At 44.3% G+C, this 24,254-nt stretch overlaps 10 protein-coding genes across 10 annotated transcripts; 1 reads left to right on the top strand and 9 right to left on the bottom strand.

Annotated features, from left to right (window-relative positions):
- Positions 1–562: 562 nt before the first annotated feature.
- On the bottom strand, positions 563–1,045 carry GLAREA_10128 (uncharacterized protein; the record flags this gene model as incomplete). The annotated part of the gene is made up of 1 exon (XM_008080178.1): positions 563–1,045. One exon carries the CDS (start codon positions 1,043–1,045, stop codon positions 563–565), a length of 483 nt encoding a protein of 160 aa, XP_008078369.1.
- Positions 1,046–2,837: 1,792 nt separating this feature from the next.
- On the bottom strand, positions 2,838–3,242 carry GLAREA_10129 (uncharacterized protein; the record flags this gene model as incomplete). The annotated part of the gene is made up of 1 exon (XM_008080179.1): positions 2,838–3,242. One exon carries the CDS (start codon positions 3,240–3,242, stop codon positions 2,838–2,840), a length of 405 nt encoding a protein of 134 aa, XP_008078370.1.
- A 1,700-nt stretch (positions 3,243–4,942) lies between these two features.
- On the bottom strand, positions 4,943–5,898 carry GLAREA_10130 (Nucleic acid-binding protein; the record flags this gene model as incomplete). The annotated part of the gene is made up of 2 exons (XM_008080180.1): positions 4,943–5,668; positions 5,764–5,898. The coding sequence occupies 2 exons, from the start codon at positions 5,896–5,898 to the stop codon at positions 4,943–4,945; spliced, it is 861 nt and encodes a 286-aa protein (XP_008078371.1).
- Positions 5,899–6,788: 890 nt separating this feature from the next.
- On the bottom strand, positions 6,789–7,694 carry GLAREA_10131 (uncharacterized protein; the record flags this gene model as incomplete). The annotated part of the gene is made up of 1 exon (XM_008080181.1): positions 6,789–7,694. One exon carries the CDS (start codon positions 7,692–7,694, stop codon positions 6,789–6,791), a length of 906 nt encoding a protein of 301 aa, XP_008078372.1.
- A 1,867-nt stretch (positions 7,695–9,561) lies between these two features.
- Positions 9,562–10,888, bottom strand: GLAREA_10132 (Pectin lyase-like protein; the record flags this gene model as incomplete). Its single annotated transcript, XM_008080182.1, has 4 exons — positions 9,562–10,046; positions 10,122–10,538; positions 10,597–10,694; positions 10,755–10,888. The coding sequence occupies 4 exons, from the start codon at positions 10,886–10,888 to the stop codon at positions 9,562–9,564; spliced, it is 1,134 nt and encodes a 377-aa protein (XP_008078373.1).
- A 1,887-nt stretch (positions 10,889–12,775) lies between these two features.
- Positions 12,776–13,447, bottom strand: GLAREA_10133 (uncharacterized protein; the record flags this gene model as incomplete). Its single annotated transcript, XM_008080183.1, has 1 exon — positions 12,776–13,447. The coding sequence occupies one exon, from the start codon at positions 13,445–13,447 to the stop codon at positions 12,776–12,778; it is 672 nt and encodes a 223-aa protein (XP_008078374.1).
- Positions 13,448–15,639: 2,192 nt separating this feature from the next.
- On the bottom strand, positions 15,640–16,831 carry GLAREA_10134 (Acid phosphatase/Vanadium-dependent haloperoxidase; the record flags this gene model as incomplete). The annotated part of the gene is made up of 2 exons (XM_008080184.1): positions 15,640–16,581; positions 16,631–16,831. 2 exons carry the CDS (start codon positions 16,829–16,831, stop codon positions 15,640–15,642), a joined length of 1,143 nt encoding a protein of 380 aa, XP_008078375.1.
- A 499-nt stretch (positions 16,832–17,330) lies between these two features.
- On the bottom strand, positions 17,331–18,793 carry GLAREA_10135 (uncharacterized protein; the record flags this gene model as incomplete). The annotated part of the gene is made up of 4 exons (XM_008080185.1): positions 17,331–17,690; positions 17,751–17,866; positions 17,953–18,097; positions 18,149–18,793. The coding sequence occupies 4 exons, from the start codon at positions 18,791–18,793 to the stop codon at positions 17,331–17,333; spliced, it is 1,266 nt and encodes a 421-aa protein (XP_008078376.1).
- An 820-nt stretch (positions 18,794–19,613) lies between these two features.
- GLAREA_10136 (uncharacterized protein) lies at positions 19,614–21,788 on the top strand (the record flags this gene model as incomplete). The annotated part of the gene is made up of 4 exons (XM_008080186.1): positions 19,614–19,863; positions 19,918–20,869; positions 20,973–21,019; positions 21,133–21,788. 4 exons carry the CDS (start codon positions 19,614–19,616, stop codon positions 21,786–21,788), a joined length of 1,905 nt encoding a protein of 634 aa, XP_008078377.1.
- A 430-nt stretch (positions 21,789–22,218) lies between these two features.
- Positions 22,219–23,607, bottom strand: GLAREA_10137 (Acid protease; the record flags this gene model as incomplete). Its single annotated transcript, XM_008080187.1, has 1 exon — positions 22,219–23,607. One exon carries the CDS (start codon positions 23,605–23,607, stop codon positions 22,219–22,221), a length of 1,389 nt encoding a protein of 462 aa, XP_008078378.1.
- Between the last annotated feature and the right edge of the window lie 647 nt (positions 23,608–24,254).

Genomic DNA, 24,254 nt, shown 5'->3' on the forward strand with positions numbered 1-24,254 from the left:
AAAGTGCTCTAATGAAAATTAGAAGTTGGCTGTTAAACGGCTTGAAAATACATGAAGATTTGATGATGTCGAAAGAAATATCTTCTTTTAGTTTTATTATTGTTCTTATGTTGATTATAAAAAAGTTATACTATTTGTGAAAGGAAATACTAATACTATAGTTGTAATTTGAAGAGTGGTAGAGTTATCACAGTAATGTTTCTTCTTTTCTCACAAAGACTATCTATCTGTAAGTCGTTAAAGAATATTTTACTTTCACTGTCTCACGTATACTAATTCAAAGGCTCCATTATGCATGGGATGTCAAGTCTGTTATTGTTGAAATGATTAATTGATTTTTTGTGATTAAAGGAGGAGTTGTTGAAAGTCATCCTTTAATTGAGTGCGTTCTCTGTTTCCCCAGAAGACTTGGTGTATCAGTGCAGTGGTAGATGGTGTGTGCCAGTTTGTTTCGAGGAACTTGATGAGAATGACGATGCTAGTCTGTTGAGCACCGCCATCCTAAGAACCTCTATCTCATTCAAGATTCCCAATCCCAAAACCAATTGACGAAGCTGCTCGATCAACAGTAGTAGTACCTTCCATAAGGCGAATCTACTGCAACGCATAACCCAAGGAGAGCCACAACCAAGGCGCAAAACGAACATGAGACAGAGCAAAGTAAACATGTCGCGTTAAGGATTTGTGACAGTTTTAGGTTCTTCTCTTCCAGTACTGGCCCTCCGTAAACAGCAGTGCAATAAAATGCGATCCATTGAAATACACAGTACACGACGGAAAGGATTAGGAGTCCGTTAGGACTGATGTTGAGCCCCGACAAGGAATTGTCAGTTGCCCAGTAATATAATACCTCTAAGGTTATCCCGATACAGATCACGAGTCGCATGATGTCGAAGAAGATTATCTGTCGATTTCGGACTATGGTATGCTCGCGAGCTAGGGCTTCCTTGTAGTCTGGAGGTGATGCAGGTGGTGGTGCGTTCCAGTCTCTTTTCTCTTCGTCGTCGAAGTATCGGTTTGCGTAGAGAGCTGTGATATCTGCCATGTTGTAAATTTGTTTGGTCCTTTCGGGAAATGATTATTGAGTGTGAAGGCTTTCGTGTGTTTGAAATGTTTGTGGACGGAGAGTTGAAGGTTGAGTGTTGAATTGTATATTGTGTTGAGAAGCCAGAGATTTTATACCTAGTTTACTGATTGTTCAGCTGACAGAACAGAATGAATCTCATGACACAATAAAATTAGAGTGAAACTGTCATGCATGTTGAATAAACGGAAAAGTAAGCTAATTCACGCCAGTGAGGTGAAGTAGTAAGTATATCTCTACAAGATTATGAATAGGTACTGAGTAGGATGTTCACTGACTTCTAGTTCTAGCGTCTCACCTGTAATACCTTCGTATATGAGAAAGTAATGGCTGACCTTTTAAGAGTATATCGTTGAAGATACGGAATCTCAAGAGTAGATCTGTCTAATCTTGCTGTATAGTCTTCTAACATTATAACAATTTCAAAGTTCTAAGTTTAAGGATGACATATTTCAAAGCACATACAATGTTTTTAATAAGATTTGTTTTCATAAGTAAATGCAGTAATAAGTAAATGCAGTATATTGATTTAGGGTAGCTAGTCTACGGTTCCTAAATGAGAATAGCGGTGACTATCTTTCGAGTGCTACTTTCCTCACCTCAGAACATCTCTCTCTGTAGGATCCCTTCTCTAAGCCCGTTGGCAAGCTCCTCAATAATCAGAGAAGTGATTGATCGATTGGTTAACTCTGCACCAATTTCAACTGCTATCAGACTGTAGAACGTGAGGAGAGTCGCAGCAAAGGAGCTTATGAGGGAGCACCGTGCCGAAAATGCCAGATATGTTGAAAAATTCCCTTGATAGACAGGTTGTTTCATGAAAGATACATAATTCATGGCCAAGGTTATTGCGCAGAGAACGAATGAGCGATAATGGCCAGAAATTATACTGCCGAAGAGTGTTCCAAAGCCACCAAGCCCTGAGCAGTATGCCAATGAGAGGAGCGTGGCAGAAAATGTGTCTTGGAGTATGCTGAAAATGATTTCAGAAATAGTAGGTTGTACAAGGTTGTGTTGAGGCGGGTTCTGGGGATTTTGGATGTTGGAATCTGCCATGATGTGATAGTCTATCAGGTTTTGCTTGTAAGGTCTTGTGTGTGTGAAGTATTTCCTGTGACTGGAGTGGTTGTTTATAGGTGTGGTTGCTTATGAGTGTGGTTGTGTATGAGTGTGGTTCTGTGGTAACGATCAGTAGAAGAACAGAGGATCCCGTAGAAGAGACGAGGGTCCTTATATCTACTCATTGAACCTGTTGTTCACCTCACTAAGAACAGATGAGAACCGATTATATCTAGAAATACAACAAGGCTAATTCACACTTGAATATGTGAATTTGTGGCTTAGACCTTTACTGACAGTAGTAAAAACAGGTACTGGATGAGAGTTCTGCGCTCTTCTCTATGTACACACACAAGTTAAATATTACATAAAGCAGTTAACTTTGCAAATATTCAAGAGCAGACTTTTTGGTGTTGACTAATCAGTCTTCTTATTTCAAACGTTTATGATTCATTGTTTCAATTCAAAAATATTATTATTATTCAGATTATAAGCATCCTTCTGAATTATAAGGACTTTAAGTATTTTTTAGAGGTAACATATTTATATTTAGTAGCTAGTCTTTTGACCCTCAGTGAGATTAGAGTCAGTAGTTTGTTGCGTGTGACTACTTTGAGAGATTCTATCCCTTTTAGTATTGCCTTGCCTGTAATTCAGCCCATAATACGAAGTTTACTAGTAGCGAGCAGGTGATTTAGGCGTTACCCTTCGAATTCACCATAACTAAGAACCAAAGTACCGTTGTAACGAAATAGCTAACGAGTGAAACCATTTGGAAGGTACACAATGGTCGCAAGCTATTGTTCAGTTCACGGAAAGGCTGGATAAGAATCAGGATATACTGTAGCGCGAGATTCAATAGCCAGATGACGAAGGCCAAATAGTTCGTGCGTCCGAAGCTGAGGAAGTAGGTTGCGATGCCAGTGGAAAGTATCATGAAAAGGACTCCGAGACCGATGTGAGAGATTAGATTGAAGTCTGCTGTGTGGAGGGTAAACTGGTATTCTCCATTACGACCTCGAGTTGGATAGCTTGATGCAGGCGGTGGAGGTGTTGAATCTTCCTTCTCGTTGACGTTCGGGATGTTGGAGTCTGCCATATTGTGAAGGTTTCTAAAGTTTTGAAGTTTTGTAAAAGTTGTGTGAAGTGTTCCTGGCTGCAAATGTAGAAGACTGAGAAGACTGGCTGATGATGTTTGGTTGAAGAAAGCAAAGTTTTCATAACTATTTTATAAGGCTGTTCAGGTGACTCAAGACCAAAGTGGTTGAGTGGTCAATGAGAACTCTGACTAACTAGCCTGCCACATTTATTAAATGAAAGAAACTGGTAATTCATGTTTAACTTTGTGAATCAAAAATTAACGGTGTGAATCTAGACCCCATAAATTATCTCACTCCAGCAATGTTGAGTGCCAATCAACATATGGATGGATATCCATACGTTTGTAAATGAATGCCTGTATGATTTTCCGTCACCATGACCCTAGATGGGAGTGGTTGTACTGGTGACTTCTCGATATTTGACTCAAGTTGATTTTTGACCCATCCCCCTTCGCACATTCTTCTTCCTACGACTTTGAAATAAAAGCATTCTTACTAGGGTCCATAAGTGTGAGTATTGATAAGATGTAAATATTTAGTCACTGGTGGAAGTGTTATGAAACTATTTTCTGGGACAGTCAACATGAAACAGTGCATGGAAGTTTAATTTAAATAAAGATTGGGAAGTTGTATTTGGTTATATCATTGCATTTTTTGTTCCCCTCTTGACAAATTCTCGTCGGGAAAAGTTAACAACAGGCAGGTTTAATTCCCGGAGGAATCACGGGTGATGGCAAGATAGAGACATACCAATACCATACAAAAAGAGATAGCATAAATGAGATTCCAATCTACTTCATCCATGGAGCGGCGCTTAGTGATTGGGAGCAATGCTGGGTCATACATCGGAAGTATGGGAGAAGAGTCATCCATGGTGCTGTCGTCGCCAAAGCCGATCATTCTGAGTGAGTTTGAGAAGGAGTGTTTGGGACGGATCTTGGGTTCTCTGATAATTTCAGAGACTGTGTGGTGACTTGTTGTTAAGTGTGGAAAAGTTAGAAGGTTAGAAGTAGTAGAAGTATCCTTATTGCTGTTCTCATATCAGTCAAACAGCTGAATGCTACAAAGGGTGACAGTGAACAAAAGATTTGGCAACATTATTTGGTGCGACTTTGTGCAATGTTAGGAAGCTGAGGAAAACAAAGAAAGTGTAAGCGATTCAGCAAAAAAAACATGAATTTAATACATGAGCCCTATAGTGAACGACGTGAGTTCCCTTACTAATAGGACTATTATCTCTCGATTAGACAGACTAATATGGGCGCCAGTGGGCGGGGACCCGATGTGTGGTTTATTATACATACTCACTTCTAATTCCACAAAATCGCTTGTTAGAGGTCGAAATGGCAAAACTGATAGAGCTCTAGTGCGACTGACCCAGCATAAAAGATACATAATACAAAGGAGGTAGCTTCAAGTGATACATCGACTTGTCTATTTTGAATGACTCGCTATACCCCGGGGTGAAGCCCAAATCCTCCAGATGTGCCTTGATCCAGGTCAAAAATATATCCTGGATAGCTTCGAACAGACACCAGTGGATGACGAAGCCATTCGACAGAAGCGGGAAGAACCAGATTCCAGCAACAAATATCTGTAATGGGCAGCTAAGTTTTCTTCTGGTATACTCCTGCAATGCGCTTGACCAGTTTTATGATACAATATCGTCCTCGTTCCAAAACGCCGTCTTATACACATTTTACAAGTTCTTCGACTGATTATACTTTATCTCCCGATTTTCTCTCCACTTGAGCTCTGCCGTCCGAGCTGTCTCGGGGTCTCTTGCGTGCCATTCTTTGCGCTCCGCTACATTCATCCAGCTATAGAGCTGCCAATCCGGTATTTCCGTACCTGTTCGCTCTTTGTACAACTTCGACCGTTCTTCCCTTTTTGCTTGTCGTTGTTGTCTAATCGCAGCAAGCTCCTCGGAGGTAGGTGGCATAGCCGCTACCTTCTCCTTCTTTACCACTGGCTTGTGTTCTGGAATCGGCAGATCATTGGCCTCGCAATACTCCACCTTCTCTTGGTAATTCATAAAACGAAACTTCAACTTGTCGGGCATGGGTTCTCCTTTGGCGGCCTCATAACCTTGTATCCATTTGTCCCTTTTAGCCTGCCGCCTTTCCTTGATTGTTTGGAGTTCTTCTGGTGTATAGGAGTCTTTTGGCAAGATATAACCCCTTTCGCGCGCCTGCTTCCTTGCTATCTTGGCGTCTTGTTTTGCGATCCTTTCCGCCATTCTCTGTTCTTCCGTTGGAACTGCTGGTCTCGCCTCAATTGGTTCGCCGAAAGGTGCTAGTATACTGCGTACTACATGATGTACATTTTTGCTTACACGCCAACCGGACGATATACTGATAATGTCGCCGGTTCGGAGGGATGATGCTGGATCATGTACCATCAGGTGTTGAGTGCCATTGAAATCCTGAAAACATGAGTAAATGAGTATGCACAGGACCGAAGTCTGGTAGAATCTGAAACTTTAATCGCGGAGGAAAAAGAAACTAGACAAATGCATACCTTTCGAATGTGGTTGTTCCATTTTTGAACTCCAACACGCACCTTCACAGTCTTATGCATAAGACCTGAAGACACCACCACGGCATTCATCTGCCGTTGGGCAGAAGCTGCAAGCTTCTGTACCTTACCCGACATTGCTATTTCCACAGTCGCTGTGAGATGGAGAGTTCCGGGGTTGACCTGATCTCCTCGACATGAATGCGAAAGGAGATTTTGCGGATTACAGCGTTAATGTTTACCCGCTCCGAACTTGCTCGGGCCGTAGCATCTGAAATTCGGAGCAAGGTCGGGATGACTTGCCTCTATCCCAGGTTTCCCCCAAGTCTTTGGTTCACAACAACTTCAACATTTTCTGCTTTCTTATTCATGTCGCTCTCATCTCCAACAAAACTTCTTCACTTGGTGGGGATGTATCCGCGCTATTTATGTTATGTTTACCTTATTTCCCCTTTCACGCCCTACGAATACTCGCATCTGCGTTTCTGCCGTCCTAGCACAGCATATGGAGGTTTGCCGCCATTTAAGGACATAATTCAGAATGTGAGGATTTCTTTCATTTCTTAAAATACCTCAGAGTTGAATCTGACAGCTCGAATAGGCTAGATTTATATTCAACAGCGCCCAGAACACGATGACCATGGAGTACTTCATCTTTAGCTGTTAATGATGAAACCCTATTTGCAATACAACAGACAGTTTAGTTGAAGATCAGTCTTCATATCACCGTTCCCAGTATGCTCTTCGCAATCAGCCCTCAGACCGAGGTCTCGCCATAAACTCATTTGTTGAACACATTTCCTCAATATCACCATGCAGTTTGGCAGTTCCAGCGGGCGCAGTGAGCAAGCAATTACTCCATACTTATATTTACCCCACTCGTGGGCAATACTAACTTCAATAGTCTTCATGCAAGCTTCTCTCGTCGATTGGTGTTCACTGTCTTGTTGTCTGTCCGTAGCGAGCGACGCTGAAGACAGCTTGAATCCGGGAATTCCAGTACCAGCGACCGACTTGGCTTGGCTTGGCTATTTTCTGACTTCAATGCATTTCATCTCATCAAACGCCTGAGAAGCGAACAGTCGAGTGTTGGGACTCAGGTCCAGCCTTTTGCTCAAGATAGCAAAGCGTTCCTTCCAAAATGTCCATCTTTCGTCAGATAACCCTCTTGTGCCGGTGTACAGCTCTCCGCCAGACATAGTCAAGCTGTCAATTGGGTCTCGCTCGTTGATCGCCATGCCAAACTCCTCACTATTATCCCAAAGGCTTTTTCCGGCTGATAAGACCCAGCATGCCGCTGCGGGAACCACATTGTCGAGGTCTCTGGGAGATATATCCTTCTCCAGTGCCTCTAGAAAGGACTGTAATCCTATCAGACCTAGATAGTCTAGGGGTGTTTGGGCGTACAATTTAGCAGCAAAGGCATTTAAATTCGTCCACGCCAACGCGGACATTGGTTTCCCATCTTCACGTCGCCACGGCCCGGGCGTAAACTTCATCGGCTGCTCCTGTGTTGCTCCCTTTCTGTTCCGTATGGGTGTTGTAATGGGCGCATCGCATTCTAGATCTGCCCAAACTCTTGTCCATCCGGGAAGGTCTACCCACCACTCATGACCATTCGCATCCTCGTCCGCGCTTATTGCTTCTCCCGGCGGTGCTGGAATCCTCTGGATTTCACGAACAAGCTCTATAAGCCGCCAGTGCTCGGTCGCCCCAGGAAAAAAGGTCGACGCCGTCCAGAAAATCGTTCCCCACAAGCAATCAACATTCTCGATATCGCTTCTGGTTCTTGTAAAGGGTAGGAACAGCGACGTTAATGACGTTGCGATTTCGGAGGCCTCGCAATTGGGACTCGATACAAAACCTTCAATAACGTCGTAAACCTGACTCGTCAAAAGGGTCTTGTTCACCCAACTGGGCCTCTGTCGGGCCATCTCGCGGTATTTATTACAGCTTTTTGCCGACAGTCTCGATGACCGAAAGTATTGAAAGCATGCACTGATACTCCAGGATGAACCGATCAAGAAGGTGGAAGCAGGTGTTTGATATGAAACAGAACGATACCATCCTATGGCTCCAAATATACGAACCGAGAAAGACGGGATTATCGCAGGTCGAGTCGTGGTAGTCGTTACGGCCGCGATACTTTATATCGGACATCTGGGCTATTAAACGCGCCGCCCCATGCGTTCTTCTCAAACAAGGCTACCACATGGTAAACGTGTGAATCTCCATTTCAAGTGAGCTGGAGCGAGCTTGAGGTATGGACGTACGTGCCACAAACCAGCATATTTCATTGGAATCAGTATAAATCTACTGGGCCACGAACGAAAAGAAAGCCACAAAAAACACACAACCCTACCACTCCGGCTCGATGCAACATTCAAATCGAGGCACCATCAATTTGCGGGGCGCCGGATGACGGCCATAAGGGGCCGTACACGTGATTCGGCGACTTTAGTGCCAATGATGAAGGTCTACCTACCTACCTAGGTATGCAGTACAAACTGTTTTGTCCGAAATATTTTTCACTCATTTAAGATATGGAATGTTGACGTAGATGCCAGCATTGTGCGTCTCGACTGATGCACTGCAGTGTGGGCTGTTGCTGTTCACCTCGGTGCCAGTAAACCCTGACATTCTGCCGTGTTACACCACGCAAGAGACATATACTTCTGTCAAGTGCGTGTTGAAGCTCTAGATCAACGAAAAGGTGAGATTTACGATCTCACTCATCTTTACCATGTTCATGCGCCGGGCTCGTTCGTTCGCACTCGGCTATTTTTGCTACACTCTGTTAAGGTTGCATATGTGTAGGTAACCTGGAGATATTTCTGTCAGCTCAACTGGTAGCCTTTTCCAGTCCTGCATCTCGATTACTACGCTATCCTCCCCCTTATAACGTCAACTTTTCGTCTTTTCAAGTTCCTGGGGCCGAAACGACGGTCGCCTTTTTCCTATTATTTTTTTTGTATCTACCTCAAATCGGAGCCCGCCCGAGCGGCCGGAAAATGCAACTCCGTGCAGCATACAGCACGCAGCGTGCACACCATTCTCGATCGCCCAAAGGCTTGGCTTTGAAACGCATTTCAAATCAAAGGTTATTGACTTTTTTGGACGATCAGGGTTGTGTGAGACCAGCTTTTTGCAAATTTCATGATTTTTACGGCCGTTTCTGCCATGTTTTTGGTGTTTTCTGCTGCATGTCTTGGCCGATTGCACCGCTCCGTGTATTCGGCTGCCTGTCTGAATTGCATAAAGCCTACAATTATTTCCTAATTCCGTCTCCATTCATGCGGGAAAGCGGGGCGAATTCACACATGAGCGGCTCGATAATTAGAAGCCTGTCATATAATCTCAGCAGAAGAACCTTTGACTCTTTCCAGATACAGTGGACGTCAATTGCGGTGTCCTCTTTCCACATACCTACCTATAATCTTCAAGTTTATCTAAGCTACACTTAGTCATCACCAGACTCAATACGGTTAGAAAGATTTTGATCCATATTATAGCCTCAGGTTATTAGCTGCTGCTTTTGGCATGTCTTTATTGAGGGATGATTGTACTAACCTCTGTCAATGACGACAATGCGTCATTTTCAGCTGCAATCAGTACTTAAAGTTAGGTCTATTGTGTAGGTAAAACGAATTCTTACTCTTATTGCCTATGGCAATAAACAATTACTTATAAATGAGGAGAGCATATTCGACGTTTCTCAAATAGCCAGCCTCCCCCCCACCAAACGATTAATATATGTACATAGAAGTAAAATAGTAAAGTTAAGATCTTCAGTTCTCTAACCTAAATCTTTCCAATACCAGCGTTGGCTAACACAGTCTTTGGAACATCCGCGACCGGGACGTGAGCGACCAAAGAGTTCTTCCACGGCGCAAAAGCATCCAACAGCGCGGTGCTCGTTTTTGATGGGAAGGAACCCGAATTGACCAGACGGTTCCACTCGCAGACATATCCCAACTTAGCTTGGCAGAGCTGAGCATCGGCCACGGTCACAATAGACATCAAGGTACTCTTTGTCAACGAGGGAGCGGTAATTGGCTCGGAGACAGAATCGAAATAGTTGCCTTCGAGCAGAACATTAGTGCCAACATCGATATCGAACGCGTGGCCGCCGACATCTTTGAAGTAATTGCCCACGCCGTGGAAAAGGATTCGCGAGGCCGTCTTGTCGGTGCCCATGTGAGGCGCACGTCCAGAAGCATCGTGCACGTAGTTCCCACTAAAGGTGTAGAAATCCTTGACACCGATCAGGAGCATCATCCAGTAGTCTGGTTGACGGGAAGTCAATATATGTTATATTTGGGGAAAGATAGAGAGAAACCTGGGTAGCTCTGTTAACTTACGTTTTCCATTGCAAGAAGCAGACCACGACGTCTTGCCGTCGAACTCATTGTTGCTGATAGTCACACGTCCGGCAGCGCCCCAGCCGCTCACAATCATCTGGCGGCCGATGAGTGAGAATTTACAGTGGTCAATCCAGATATTGTCCGTGCCGTCGAGGGTGATAGCATCACCACCCCAGACGTACTCTGGGTTCAGGCCGGTGAAGTGGATGTTTTGGATGATAATGTTGTTGACTCCGTTGATCATGCGGAGGCCACGGCCTTTGATCACACCGGCGCTGCCGACTCCGACAAGACTCTTGTTGCTGGCGATGGCGATGGGGTTTTTGGGGGCGTTGTTATATTTGCAGGCGACGCGGGTGGAGTCACATGTGTCCATTATCCAGAGTTGACCGTTGGGCTGGCAGGAGTTTGGGCCTTGTGTGAAGTCAGCAGTGATTCCGCGGCTCTCTCAAACAACGAAGGGTGAACTAACAGCAAGTGGTCGATGTTGTGCCTTGAGAAGAGGAGAAATCCCAGGTCTTGTTGATCATGATAACACGAGGAGTAGCGTCCGTGAGCCATGTCTCAAGTCTTTACATATCAGTTACAAGAACCTTAGTCTGGAGACAGAAATTCTCAGCAGAAACTCACTGCGCAAGACTGGTTGGTATTTGAGGAGTTGCAGTCCCTCCACCAGTTGTCAATCTTCCAAACCCCTGAGCCTTCCCTTTGACTTGCGCCTGTGCCAGGCCAACCAGCACGACAGCAGAAACCAAGAACTTCATCGTATCGATTCGAAAGAGAAGAACCGAGAGAAGAAGTTAGCAAAAGAGAGAATGTGAAAAATGAACGAGAGTGCCGTCGGGGTTGTTGCCAACCAAAAATCCAGGACGACGACGAGGGGAGCTCTCGTATTTGTAGTTCATTGTATTCCCCATCTCTCAGAAGCAAGTAAAGATTGAATACGAGGATTGGAAATACTGGAAAGTGAAGGAGGCAAGCGAATCCAAGTTGGAGGGGAGTAATCTCGATTTCGGACCTTGATTCCCAACAAAGGTAGGACGTTGATATAAACGATTAAAGACTAGATATAGTTTCGCCCAAAGAGGCAATCTCCTCCACATCCTAATATAAAATAGCGGTACTGATATTAAAAGTTCGAGAATCTTGAAACCAGGGGTCGGCTGCATGGGGTTAGAAGCCCGCTGCACCCCGCATCTTTCCGTCCAAATTCTTGGCTGGGGCCAATAATAATTAAAACAAAACGGAACAACCGGCTACTCTTGTAGATTGTTCGATTTCCGAGACGCTGGTTTACTACTGACACCTATAGCTAGGGTAAGTAGGTTATTATAAAGTACTGGGTATAACGTTCTTGTTGATAGATGCGTCGTTTAAAGAGAAGTTGTCGGTCGGTTACAGTAGGTGCTGCTGGGTGGAGAAAAATTGGTTACTGGTACTGAAGCGTCAGACAATCGATCAGAACACCTTTTATCTAAGTTGAAGCAGCAACTGACAACGGCTACAAATATTACAAGCAGCAATACTGACTGTATTGGGACTAATGCTGATCAAGTGTGGCGCATATAAACTTAGAGACTGGACACTGGAATCGAACGCTACTGTACTTGGGTTTACAGCAATTAGGGTAAACACAGAATCTCCAGTAATGACGGCGTGGTTGATATAGTATTTGATTTTGTTTCCGATCATGTTCAGTCGACTTTGGACAAGCGACAGTCAGGCAATTGATTCCCCGAACGTGGACGTTCTGATCGCTCTATTGGGGGAAGAAGAAAAATTGATCAGGCTCACAGGCCTAGAACGGTCTGAACTACAAATACATCGAAGTCCTTCAGTTCGCACATACCGCAGCTCCGACGCATCGCGATTTGTTCAATTTGTTCTAGCAATCACAGATAATTGAAGAGAAGCCGAAGGTTCTGAGTTCCGCTCCGTTTCCTACTATATTGTAAGCTCGTATGTCTAGCAAGCTATTCAAAGAGCTGTGTCGCGTACTGGGAAACATAAGTGTCGGTAGCCATCTGGCTAAAAGTTTAAATTAGACTTACTTTGAGCTGTAAGATCTTTTAGACTCATGGACTTTTAGAACACAGCTCAAAAGACTTTGTTATTTGATAGAAATTTAGTCGGCGAGACATACCGTGACTTGATAAACTACTGTAAGAGTCAATTGTGTTTCGATTGCCTTATTTTGCTAGCGAAAGTCTTCCTACATCTTCGTTAACCATTTTTCAGATTTTTTCTAAACATTGCGGTAAAGCTGTTTAACTACCCAAAGCCAATACGGACAGATCGGGCTATTCACACGAACGGAGTAGTAACTGTTTGAGTATATGCGAACTTGATTACTATTTGCTGTCCCTGGCAACACCACAATTAAAATACAGGAACGTTTCATAACTTGAAATCGTGCAGGAAACCAAAAAGAAAATATATCAAATCAGGGAATATCATCTCAGCTACACTGCTCTACCACAACCATCATCATGCAAACGAAGTAGCATGTCGCAAGAAACAACATCTTGATGGGTAATTGAAACTTCCACGCAACATATCCAACACTGTACACTGATTGCAAACAATCATTGGATAAGAAGTTGGAGATTCGGGTTGTCCACATCAGCTGCTGTGCTTTCTGATGCTGAGACTCAGTTGTCGAACGATGAGTTGAGACTTGTTTGTGAGAGATCGCGGAGACCCAGGGTCTTAAGAATATCGGGAAGCGCATTGGCGATAGCTTGAGTAAGGCCTTGTCGCTTTGCTATCCCTTGCGTCGAAGCGTCGTCATCCGAAGTTTGTAGTGTTGGATCTCTTTTCTCGAAAGATGAGTTGAGACTGTCTTGTGAGATATCACGGAGACCTAAGTTCTTCAGAATAGCTGGAAGTGCGTCGACGATGGCTTGAGCAAAGCCCTGTCTCTTTGCAATAGCTTGTGTTTGGCCTCTACCATTTATCAAGTTGCCGTCTGATTGCACCGTTCCGAGACTTCCAAGTAACTCTTGAATGAAAGTTTGGAGAGCTTCGTTGTCCTCGTCGGAAATCGAGCTTTGTTGAGATCTTTTCCCGATCGATGGGTTCGTGCTGTCCTGTGCGACACCACGGAGACCCAAGGTCTTGAGGATATCTGGAAGTGCATTGACGAGGGCTTGAGCAAAGCCCTGTCTCTTCGTGATTTCATGTGGCAGGCCATCACGATTTAACATCTCGTCTGATTTCGTCGACAAATCTCTTGCTGTGATGGGAATCGAGTCTCTTTGGAGTGCTCTTGCAGTACTGAGGGGAACGAGCAGGAGGAGGGTTGCTGTGGTGAAGAACTTCATGATGAAGCTTGCGGTGAAAATAGGATGAGAGGGGCTAATTGGAAAGCTCTCGAGTATATGGCTTCTGAAAGGTGAGTGATGTATGATACTAGATAGAGACACTGATCTTTATATACTCAACTCTTTCCGGCGACCTCGGAACACTCTACCATGAAAACAGGATTATCTTCTCGTACATCCAAGTTATTGATGTTCATCTTCTCCTTTATCGTCAGTCGAGAAGTAGCTCAGGGCACACAAGAACCTCACATTGAGAGTGAGTTGAGCCGATGTACCACGTACCACAGCCTCAATTTTTGAAATTGCATCCCAATTCGCATCCCTGACTTGATCGAAAAGCATTAGTCTCCAAGCTATTCTCGATAACAAATTCCATATTGCTTATTGTTGTGAAAAAATGAAGCTCATGATGTCAGTATGCTCGGGAGTCTGAAATTTTGTGTATGTGGTAATGTCATACTGTTTTTCTTTTTCATGGAAATATACTACTATAAGATATCGTGAACAGGGTTCCAAGGATGACTGTATTATCTAGCTCGGGAATTTGGTCGTAAAGAGGAATTGTGTCTCTGGGATGTTGTGTGGAAATTGATGAAGAGCATCAAGGAGTTTTCTTCAATGGTAAGGTAGTTATAAATTTCTCAACGAATTGCTAGACATTCATGCGCTGATCTCTCGCTCGGCTACCTAAACACATGTGTCAGGAAAGATCAATGCTCAAATATCTAATAGCTGTCTATCAGAGCTGGAGCCCAAAACCCATATTGAACTGCCACAAACATTATCTACTCGGACCAACAATTTCTTAAGATCAAGTTCTGTCACTAGGTCGTAACCCTTATTACTTTTCTTCTGCTGTATAATTACTAGAAGTGGTGCCGTCTTTGCGGAGATAACGAGTATTACAGTCACAAGCAAGGTCTATAATTGTTCAAGAGCAAACTTTTGCTGGGAAAGAGAAAGTATTAATAGGTTTAGACGGTCGCTGACGGTAATTATCACCACTTCACTTCGTTTGTATCGCAAAAATCAACAACGATAATTTACCTGAGCCAACTTGATTCCTATGATGAAATCCTGGTCGATGAACAAATTTCGGTTGTGAATTCTGGGACGGCTTTTTCAACATATTTCGATATAACTTATTCTCGTCAGTACCTCCTGATGTTCGACGTCTCGCAAAACAACACCAATTTTCTGGGTTAACATACTTGCCAGATTCAACACTAATAAGAAAAAGAGCACACCTAGGCACAGAAAAAAAGAGTTTTAACCTCTAAACCAACTAGTCCTCTGTGTTCGAGCCACTTTCTAAATTTCGGCTTCCTTTGTGCATTCCGTGTACATTAACAGAGCAAGAAATTTTTTTACTGTTTGATATTCATAGAGCACTAATTGTCTCGTTGAATGAACCTGTGTTAACTCAGATTGACCCAAGAAATCGATATTTCTCTGGCTGGATGAAGCGAAAATTGGAGATGAAATCCACGTCAACCCAAATGTATGAAAGCAAGACCATTATACAGACATAATTTTCATTTATGAGAAGATAAGAATTAACAATTCTCACCCAAACAAAAACGTAGAGTATGGTGTTTGCGTTGTGCTGTTATCAACAACACCATTTGTATGTAATCGAAATAAACTCGAATTAAAAGTATGCAACCAGAACTCATTGTTGCAAGTCATATCATCTGTGAAAGGAGATAACGAGTGATCTAATTAAAGTCGAATTTCAGTATTTATCTCCAAGCGTGTCGTTTTGGTTGGTTTATATCTCGTGACGATTCAGAGACTTTCGAAACTATGCTTTTTGATTGAAGCCGCCAGGGAGTGCTAAATATACAAGAGTTATTGATTGCTTCGGAATTGAAAGGGTAGGAGTACGTGAAGTTGGATCTCGAAGAATTATCTTTGATCACTGTCATCGAGGTGATACAATCAGTTGGGGATTTCTTTTTGTATTAATGAACGCCTCTTGTGATTTCGCAATTATATACTCACATGAACTCAGAAGGAGGACTAACGTAAGAAAGCAATTATTTTTCAGTGGGAGAAAGAGTTACTGTACATTATTATGGGTATATAATCCGATGAACGCTACGAGCAACCGCTTCAATTGAACCTCATAAACTCCTCGCATACCAAATGTATCCCTCTTGGTTTCTCTCATTCATTATCATAAGCCGCCCTTAAACCATATCCACCGACCCACCACGTCCATGGTGCATATGTCCACCAACTGGTTTCCGAACTGGCGTCGACGAATTGCGTCCATGACCGAAAGCACTCCCATCGTGCATCTCCATACCCTCCCGGTGTCCACCCAAATGTCCATGTCCCGTTCCCCAACCAGCTTTTCGTGTAAACGTAGAATCCTCAAGCTCATATCCGCCAGCACGTCCTGAAAATGGAACACCACGGTTCAAAGGAATGTGGTTAACTCTCCAATCCCAGATAGCAGCGTAGACCATACGGTAGGCCGAGAATGCCATGATCGTGCCGATGATAGCACCGGCCAGACAATCATACCAGTTATGGAACTCGTCTATGGTGAGTGCGCCTGCGATTAGAGTAGCACCTAAGATTGGAGCGTAAACAGCGAGGAGTTTCCACATCGCGGGATGGTAGTTCGAGAAACACTTCAACTTGGCGTTGAGGTAGAGGGAGAGAAACACGAAACCTGCGAATGCGGCGGTAGAATGACCGGAGGGGAATGATTCGAGGGAGTCATCGATCTGAGATTCATCTCCGGTACAGATCGTACGATCATACATTATTTGGCGCAGACCGTTTCCGATTGCCTCGCCGGTAACAGGGACGTTTGGTTTGCACACAGCGAGGAAATGTGGGCGCAGACCTCCGATCAGCCATTTGAGGAAGACTTGAAAGACGGCGGCGGTGATGAGCGAGTATAGAAGGCCGATGACTGCGTTATTCACATCCCAGAATGAACGAATGCGGATTTGACAGAAGAGGAAGACGGCGATGGGGATGAGTGCTGCCATGAGAGCGGCCGCCCAGATGGGTATGATTTCGTTGCGGAGCGGGTAGGCGAATTGAGGGTAGACGATTTCACCATCTTGGAAGTAGACGGGGAAGGAACGTGATGGTGCTGGGTGGGCTGTGTAGACCTGGGATATGTTAGAGCTATTTTGGGAATGGAGATGAGGATATACTTACACCAAGACCTACCGCTCCCATTGCAGCCATGGTAACAATATCTAGCCATGTAACCTTCAACCACTGGCCGAAGGATGGTCTGGAAGACATGTTCATCGTCGCTGGTGCTCGTTTTTCATGATGAGTTGAGGCACGATGAGATGTTCTTGTTGTTGTGGTGGTGTGTGTGCCATCTCGTGGAGCTCTGTTAAAGATACCCATATTGTCTGATCTTCTTGGAGTTGTAATAAATCGATCTACTTGCTCCCTGGAGTATAAAAGTCGAAGAGAAGACAAAAAGCTTGTGTAAAGCTTGAGTGAAAGCTTAACCAAGCCACAAAGTCGGCTCCTCTCCCCTTTAAATCTAAATTGGTTAAATGAAAGCTGCAAGTATGAACGCATAAACAAAGCACGAACCATGCAATACCACCATCTTCCAAGGCAATTTGACAAAATGCCATCTCGAAATGCCTCCTTACCCGTCTTGGCCCTGCTTTAAGCGAGATGTTGATCCTACGTCACCCTAACCGGGCCAACCTCCCCATAAAAACAAGGAAAGCGAGAATGCATGCGCCTCTGTACGACCATCTCAAACACGCAAGCCGACACGACGACTGTTGTCATTGCGACACATCGTGATCTGAATATGAAGTTGATGTGAGAAGAGAGGTAGAAATATGCGTGTGATCAAACAATTAAATCAATTTAATCGTCCTCATCCTCACAGATCCCCCTCAACCCACTCAGGTACCTCCTCCATTAACCACTCATCCATCCGCCCAGTCCAAGGCCACGCCAAACTCACCATGTTTTTTCCATCAGAATCTCGAGTGATATTCGGACGTAGTTCTCCTACAGTGAAGGATGTCAATTGAGGCATGTTTTCCATCACGATTTCGCCTGCCATTTCCGTCGCTTCTGCTCCTTGCCGTACAACATCGCGCTCATATACTCTCCCCTCCTTTCCGAAGTATGCATTGCCACACCAAGCGCCGCCATCAAAACCAAGTGCTAGACTAGATGAGCGAGGAAGGTCCAAATGTGTGAGGTTTTGTTGTCCGTTGAGAATATTCAGCGTTGCCTGTACCGAGGTGATTAGTTCAAATTAGAGCACAGCGAGCTCCAAAATATGTGAACATACCTTCAGTCTACCGTCTTCTCCCACATTCCCCAATTCAGGTTCATAGTGGTACACGTCACTCACCAGAGCTCCGTTTAGTCCTAGACTTTCTATCTGAGGCATGGCTCTTACAACCTCTAAGTGGACAGATGGGTTAGCACTCGTAGACTATGAGTGGAAGCATATCAAAACTGATGGGGAAGCAAATATGCTGCGGACATACCTGAGACAAGCTCCAGAGCCCAGCCATGGTTTCCGCCATTCATGGAAAATCGCTTTAGTTTGGGTGCAGATATAGTGGATTGAATGAACTCGAGTCCCCACTGGAAACGATAGCCAAATTCATCTGGGAAATAGCCATGGTACCACTGAAAGCTCCCACCATTTGTTAGTGACTCTAGATTAGGACACATACCAACTAGGTAGTGACTCCAAGGTCCAGGCGCAAGATGTTTGACAGATGGCAGTACAAGCTTCCGAGCCTGAAATGCGCCCCCGAAGAGACGAGTGTACTCCTTTGGTATGTGATAATTGAGCTTTTCCAGATTTTTCATCGACTCCAGAACGTCACCGAGAAGCCCAGTCAATTGAGAAGGGGGATAGGAAGGCTCCAGGAGTCTGTTACCAAGTTCTGAATATGCACCCTCATACACATAAATATTAATTTCCAGCTCTTTGACTTGCTCAAGTGCTCTCGGGCACTTGGACATCTCGGTAAGCCGCTCCTGCGCGTTTGGCCATCCTGGGCGTGACATTCCAACTCGGTTGTTGTCAACTTCAAGTCTGTCAAAAAGATCCGGTGGGATTTCAAGCCCGGAGGTGCCATCAAGTAATTCGGTACACAGGAATGCTTCGGCATTTGGAAGTCTTTCCAGTTGACGCCGGTGAGCTAGAACCCACGGGTGTCTGGCATCAAGAAGGAATTGAGGTACAGTCGATCGGCGCAATGGGTTGTCGATGAGGTTCCTGAGGGGTTGTTGGAAACTGGCCAGCCAGGTTTGAATGGGTGAGAGACTGAACGCCATTGCGGCTGGGAGGAGTAAGATGAGAATAACGAGCCTCATTGTGGAAGTATTTGATAGATACAAGTGTCGAGAAGAGGTCGAGAAAGGATGAAAAGTATGGCTATTCTCTCAACGCCAATGCCAACGATATATTTACGAAACGTTGCCGCCAGAAGATGAGGGAATCTTTTGGACTCGAAGTACTTGACGATGAATAGAATAACGGACTTATAATGCTCTTCAAACAAAGACAGATAGCATTATCCTGCTGCTGATCCTGCACAAGGTGAGTCAGTCCATCGAATACATCAACTCTGTCCTGTTGTGTGGTGCCTGCGGACACGTACGAAATTGTTGTCTGCGGCGCGGTTACCTCGCCGCACGACGTCAACAGCGGCTACTAGATGGAATTCATCGGAACATTTGTCCTTTGTTTTAACTCGTAGAACTCAATATCTTCAAGATTGTCCTAGTTTTGTTTATGTATGAGGACATTGTAAACGGACTCGGAACGGCTCGCCCAGCTTGAAGCATTCTCGCCCAGGAATTGGCTTAGTCATCATTCGACAATGGAAATCTGGGAATACCCATTCATTTTGAGGTATTCTCATCGGTTTCCAAAAGTATACATACATCTATATTTATTGGTGTTGATTATTTAGAATTACATTGGTACTTGTAACATTATGTTGCTGCCTTAGGCTGAAACAAGTCCCATTTCCCACATCTCAGGGGATAAACTCACTCATCTACCACCATACCTTCACTAATCACTTCCAACACGTACCATCCTATATATCCATGAATCATGTTATGCCAGTTTTGTCAGAAAATTCCAAAAAGATGTTTTCTCAGCGAGTGGAACAGATCGGTGCAATATATGCATTCTAGTTCTCTTGCATCCTTTACAGAATCGGGTAACGGTGGTTGCCGAATTTGCTACATGCTGTACCGTCATTTTTGTTCAGATTCCGAATATCAGGCTGCAGATGAACTGATCGTCACTTATCGAATTACTCCCGCTTTCGATATCTTTGGTAGCCGGTCCGCCAACATTGAATTTAAGTACACGAATTTGGTTGGTGGGTACGCTCGCAAAACCTTTGAACTGCTGGACGTTGACGAATTGCGTAAGTGTTATCTCCATACAAGTTCATTTAACTAATGCTAATAAGTTGCCACAGTTTCCAAAGGAATTATATCAAATAAGCTGACGCTTCTTGATGAATGTGAACAAGTTTCGATCACAACCATATCAACACAGCAGAGATTGAAGCAAGCATGGACCTGGCTCGACAACTGTTCGGCGACTCACGGCTCTTGTAATGCTAGGCTTTCTGACAACGTATGGCGGCCAAGTCGCTTGATCAAAATCCCTGACGATATCGTTGGACTCAAACTTCAACTCGTAGAGACTGCTGGTTCTCGATCTCTTGGGCCTTACCTCACTCTCAGTCATTGCTGGGGTAATGCTGATTTTTTCCGGCTGACAACTCATAATATTGAAGAACTCAAAGCTGGGTTTTCCGTTGACGTATTACCGAGAACATTCCAAGACGCGATGGTAGTCGCGAAAGGGCTGCAATGCGAGTACATATGGATCGATTCCCTATGTATTATCCAAAACTCAACCGAGGACTGGACTCGGGAAGCGAAACTCATGAGCAAAGTCTACCAGGGAGCAATGTGTAACATTGCTGCTACTTGGGCAAGTGATAGCTCAATGGGGCTATTTCCTGGCCACTGCCTCGAACCTCGACCATGTATGATTGAAATCAAGGAATATGGAACAAGGACTGGAATGTTCCATATCTGGGATCGCAATCATTGGCTCAATGCTATTGAGTTGGCGCCGCTCTTAAAACGGGCTTGGGTTGTACAAGAGCGATTGCTAGCAACGCGTGTTCTTCATTTCGCCAAAGGTGAATTGTTTTGGGAATGCAATCAAGAACGGCTATGCGAGACTTATCCACGGAAGATGCCCGATCTTGGTACTATTGTTTCAGAAGCGCTCATTAGACCTGACGGTAATTGGTTGTCTATGAGTGAGAGAGAGGAAATGTGGAGGTCAATCATAGGGACCTATTCTGGCGCACAGTTGACAAAGCTCGAAGACAAGGAAGCAGCTCATATACGGTATTATCGAAGTTCTTCAAAAGCAATTCGATGATATTTGTGTTGTGGGATTGTGGTTAGGTACACTACTAAGCCAACTTCTGTGGCAACCCAATACTGGCAGTTCTACACCAGTTGAGCATTCTGCAACGTGGTTTCCAACATGGTCATGTCAGTTTCCGTAATATTTTCTACCTGATGACAGAAAACACTTATCAGTCTGTTAGTTTCTAATGTTGAGATTGCGGGGCAGAAAATAAATGCTAACTATTAGCACATTGTAGGGTTGTCAATAAATTGTAAGGTGGAGACATTCAAAAGGCCGCGAGAAGCCGAATTTCCGGAACAATTACAAGAACTTTACGCGGTAGACCTTGAAGATCTATCTCTTGAGCGAGCAGGTCCAAGTCCCATAAGCCCAATCGTTAAACGCTTTATCCGGTTGAGGGGGATATTGACCCAAGTAGTTTGGGAAGATGTTGACCTTTACCACGGGCAAGTAAGACTGGACTTGTCTGTGCACCCAGGGCATGTGACTGAGGGACCGCGAGAGATTTACGGCAGACTGGACTATATAAGAACTCCCTCAATGCACGGGAGGTCGTATTGCTGCGTGGTGATTGCATGTTATGGCATTCGGACGAAGAAGTTTTGTGGGCTCGTTCTAGAACTCGTACGTGAAGGTGTTTACAAGCGAGTTGGTAACTGGAATTCATACGACCCCGTCGTTAAGACACTTATATCCAAAAGAAGACGTGGCCAGCTTGGAAGCTACATTGCAGATGCCTCCAGAGAATTAGCAACGTCCTACAAGAAATACCCTTTTGAAGTACATTACTCAGAGGACGGATGTACGACGAATATTTCACGCAAGGCATCACCTCGAGAACTACAAGAGCGGGAGGATGATACCGAAGAGGTGGTTTTCACTATCATATGAGAATTGCACATCTCTAACGATTTCAAAAAATGCTAGAAAGGCTGTTTTCAGTTATGTATTCTATTATAAGCTGAATTCCTGCTTATTGAAGTCGGTAGACAAGTACAAATGAGCAGGAGGCTAAGTGAGCGAATGGATGAAACTATCCGCCCTCACTTGCCCAGGAAGGCCGATCTTTATACGCCACGCTTAACGTCTAAGAAGCTATCGCTACACAGCAGTCGATAAGCATACAACTTCAATCGGAGAGAATATATGCACCCGACTAATGCGACAGGTTGTCTTGAGGGGCTGTTTATTAGGACTGAAACAACTGATCAAGGTGACAACCCCAAGTACGAACCGGTGGAGACAATTGCATTCTCATAAAGTACAACTGATGTATTACACACAATTCTGAATCACATTACTTCGCGGGTGGTCTATCGACCTAAAGTACAAGAACTAAGGTCAAAACAGTAAAAAGCAGACATGTTACATATATCTCCGACCCTTGATTTGCGCCATTCGAGGATGGCACAACAGGCACCGACGAGTTGGGTGGAGGATCTGCGCCTCCACTGGTCTCTATCCTCTCTGCAAACCTCATTTCGTCCTTTCCAAAATCCCAAATCGAAACCACACTTCTCAAAAACGGAGTACCCAATATGTGGAGCACAATACCTGTCGACTCGCCCAACACATCCGCATCTACAAAAGCAGAAGTGCAAGTCCCATCGGCGTTTTCGACGAGCATATCTCTCGGATCTATGTAAATAGTGACGTTATTGCTGAAACTCATCCCGAATGACGGAGCAGTTGCATTGCAAGAAACGGTTGAGGACCCCGTTTCGAGAAAATCGATATTTGGGGTGGCTGGAGGCTGAAAAGCATTGTTGATGGAGAGTGCAACATCTTTGGGAACCAAGTTGAAGAAGTTACCACAGTCTACAAGAGCTTGGAACGAATTGTTGGTGGAGACTAAATGGTTGATATCAGTGCTTTTGACGCTAAGTGCCCAGTACGTTTTGGCTGTGACATTATCGGTGAAAAACGGTGGTATTACTCCGATGATTTGAACGGGAGCAATGGCGAATGTAGGTTTATGCGGAACTTCAACAACGGTACCGAGGCCGAGGAGACCGCCGTCACCGTTCGAAACGTTGACAGGTGTTCGATTGATCGCCAGGCTGAAGAATGGTTTGACGGACCCTTGCTTGTGGAGACTTGTGAAGAGGGGGTCGTAGGGAATACGATTTGACCATAAGGAGAGGGTATCGTTAGGATAGTCGGTTCCTGGATGAGCGGAAGTAAGATAAGGATACGCAAGTCCTAAAACTCCACTGTCATTTCCATCGCCCACGTCCGTGATTCTGTCGGCGACTCCAATTTGTTGTCTTTCGACTGTCAGCCCTCCGATGGTAACAGTCTCATATCCAAGGATACCAGTTGCGATGCCGGAACCATATTTGACGCCAAATGACTGATTGTTGATTTGCTGAAACGTGGGGGATATCGTGTACGCTTTGTTGAATAAGCAACTTTCTTGTGGGAGTATGGAGTTGTCGGTGCCGTTCAGACATTGGAAGTTTGTTCTGGGGAGATAAAAGTCGCTACTCCCGGTGTCCAAATACATGGAGAAGTTCTGGCCCCCGACTGTGACGTCCACATCAAGTATGGTGCCTCCTGGTGTGAACGTGGCTTTTAATGGTAAAGTGACACCTGTGTTGATATCGCGAGAGTTGATTACTCCCTTGCGAGATTCATTCAAAGGATTTAAACTTTTTCCCGCGACATGCGTCAGATATATTGCAATTGATATAAAACTGACAAAAAACATCCTGTATGTATTTGTATTTCCGATTGATTCATCAATTGATTTAGTAGCTGACAACGAAGTAACAGATGACAGTTCTTGCAAAGCACAAAATAGAAAGCAAGTAATGGTGAAAGAGATATTCAGACCTGACAAAAAGAAGCAAAAGAGAAGCTCACTGACTCTTTATACAGTATCCCTAAAATTCGGATCCTTATCAAATTAAACAACGAATCTCTGCCACCCCTGTATATACTCACAGCGGCTTTCGCTTCCCCAGTTGGGGACGAAATAATTCGGGCTCCACTTAAGCGAACTGGCCAGTAGAAAGCGTCACGCAACAGCGAATTACTTGACCGTATTTCAGATTGGATCGTCAGATTTGTGGCTTGCATAACGAGATCCAAAGGCGTATTCTATGCGAAAAAGAGGTATGGGTAGTTAGCTTTTCTGCGATTTAAATTTACAATGCAACCACACTTTCAGATATTTACTAATGTATTTAGTCTTAGGAAATATGTGATTAATCTATCATTCAATAACTTCGTTTTACCAGATGGAAAGAATAGGAACGCACTTATTCGAATACTGCTAAAAGTCTGACTGCGAACCGCTAAGCCCTGCCAAGCTCATGTGCGAAAGTCAAGCTCGAGCGAGTCGAACAACGACGA

The sequence above is a fragment of the Glarea lozoyensis genome (assembly GCF_000409485.1).
Source record: "Glarea lozoyensis ATCC 20868 chromosome Unknown GLAREA13, whole genome shotgun sequence".
In the NCBI taxonomy this organism is placed as follows: Eukaryota; Fungi; Ascomycota; class Leotiomycetes; order Helotiales; family Helotiaceae; genus Glarea; species Glarea lozoyensis.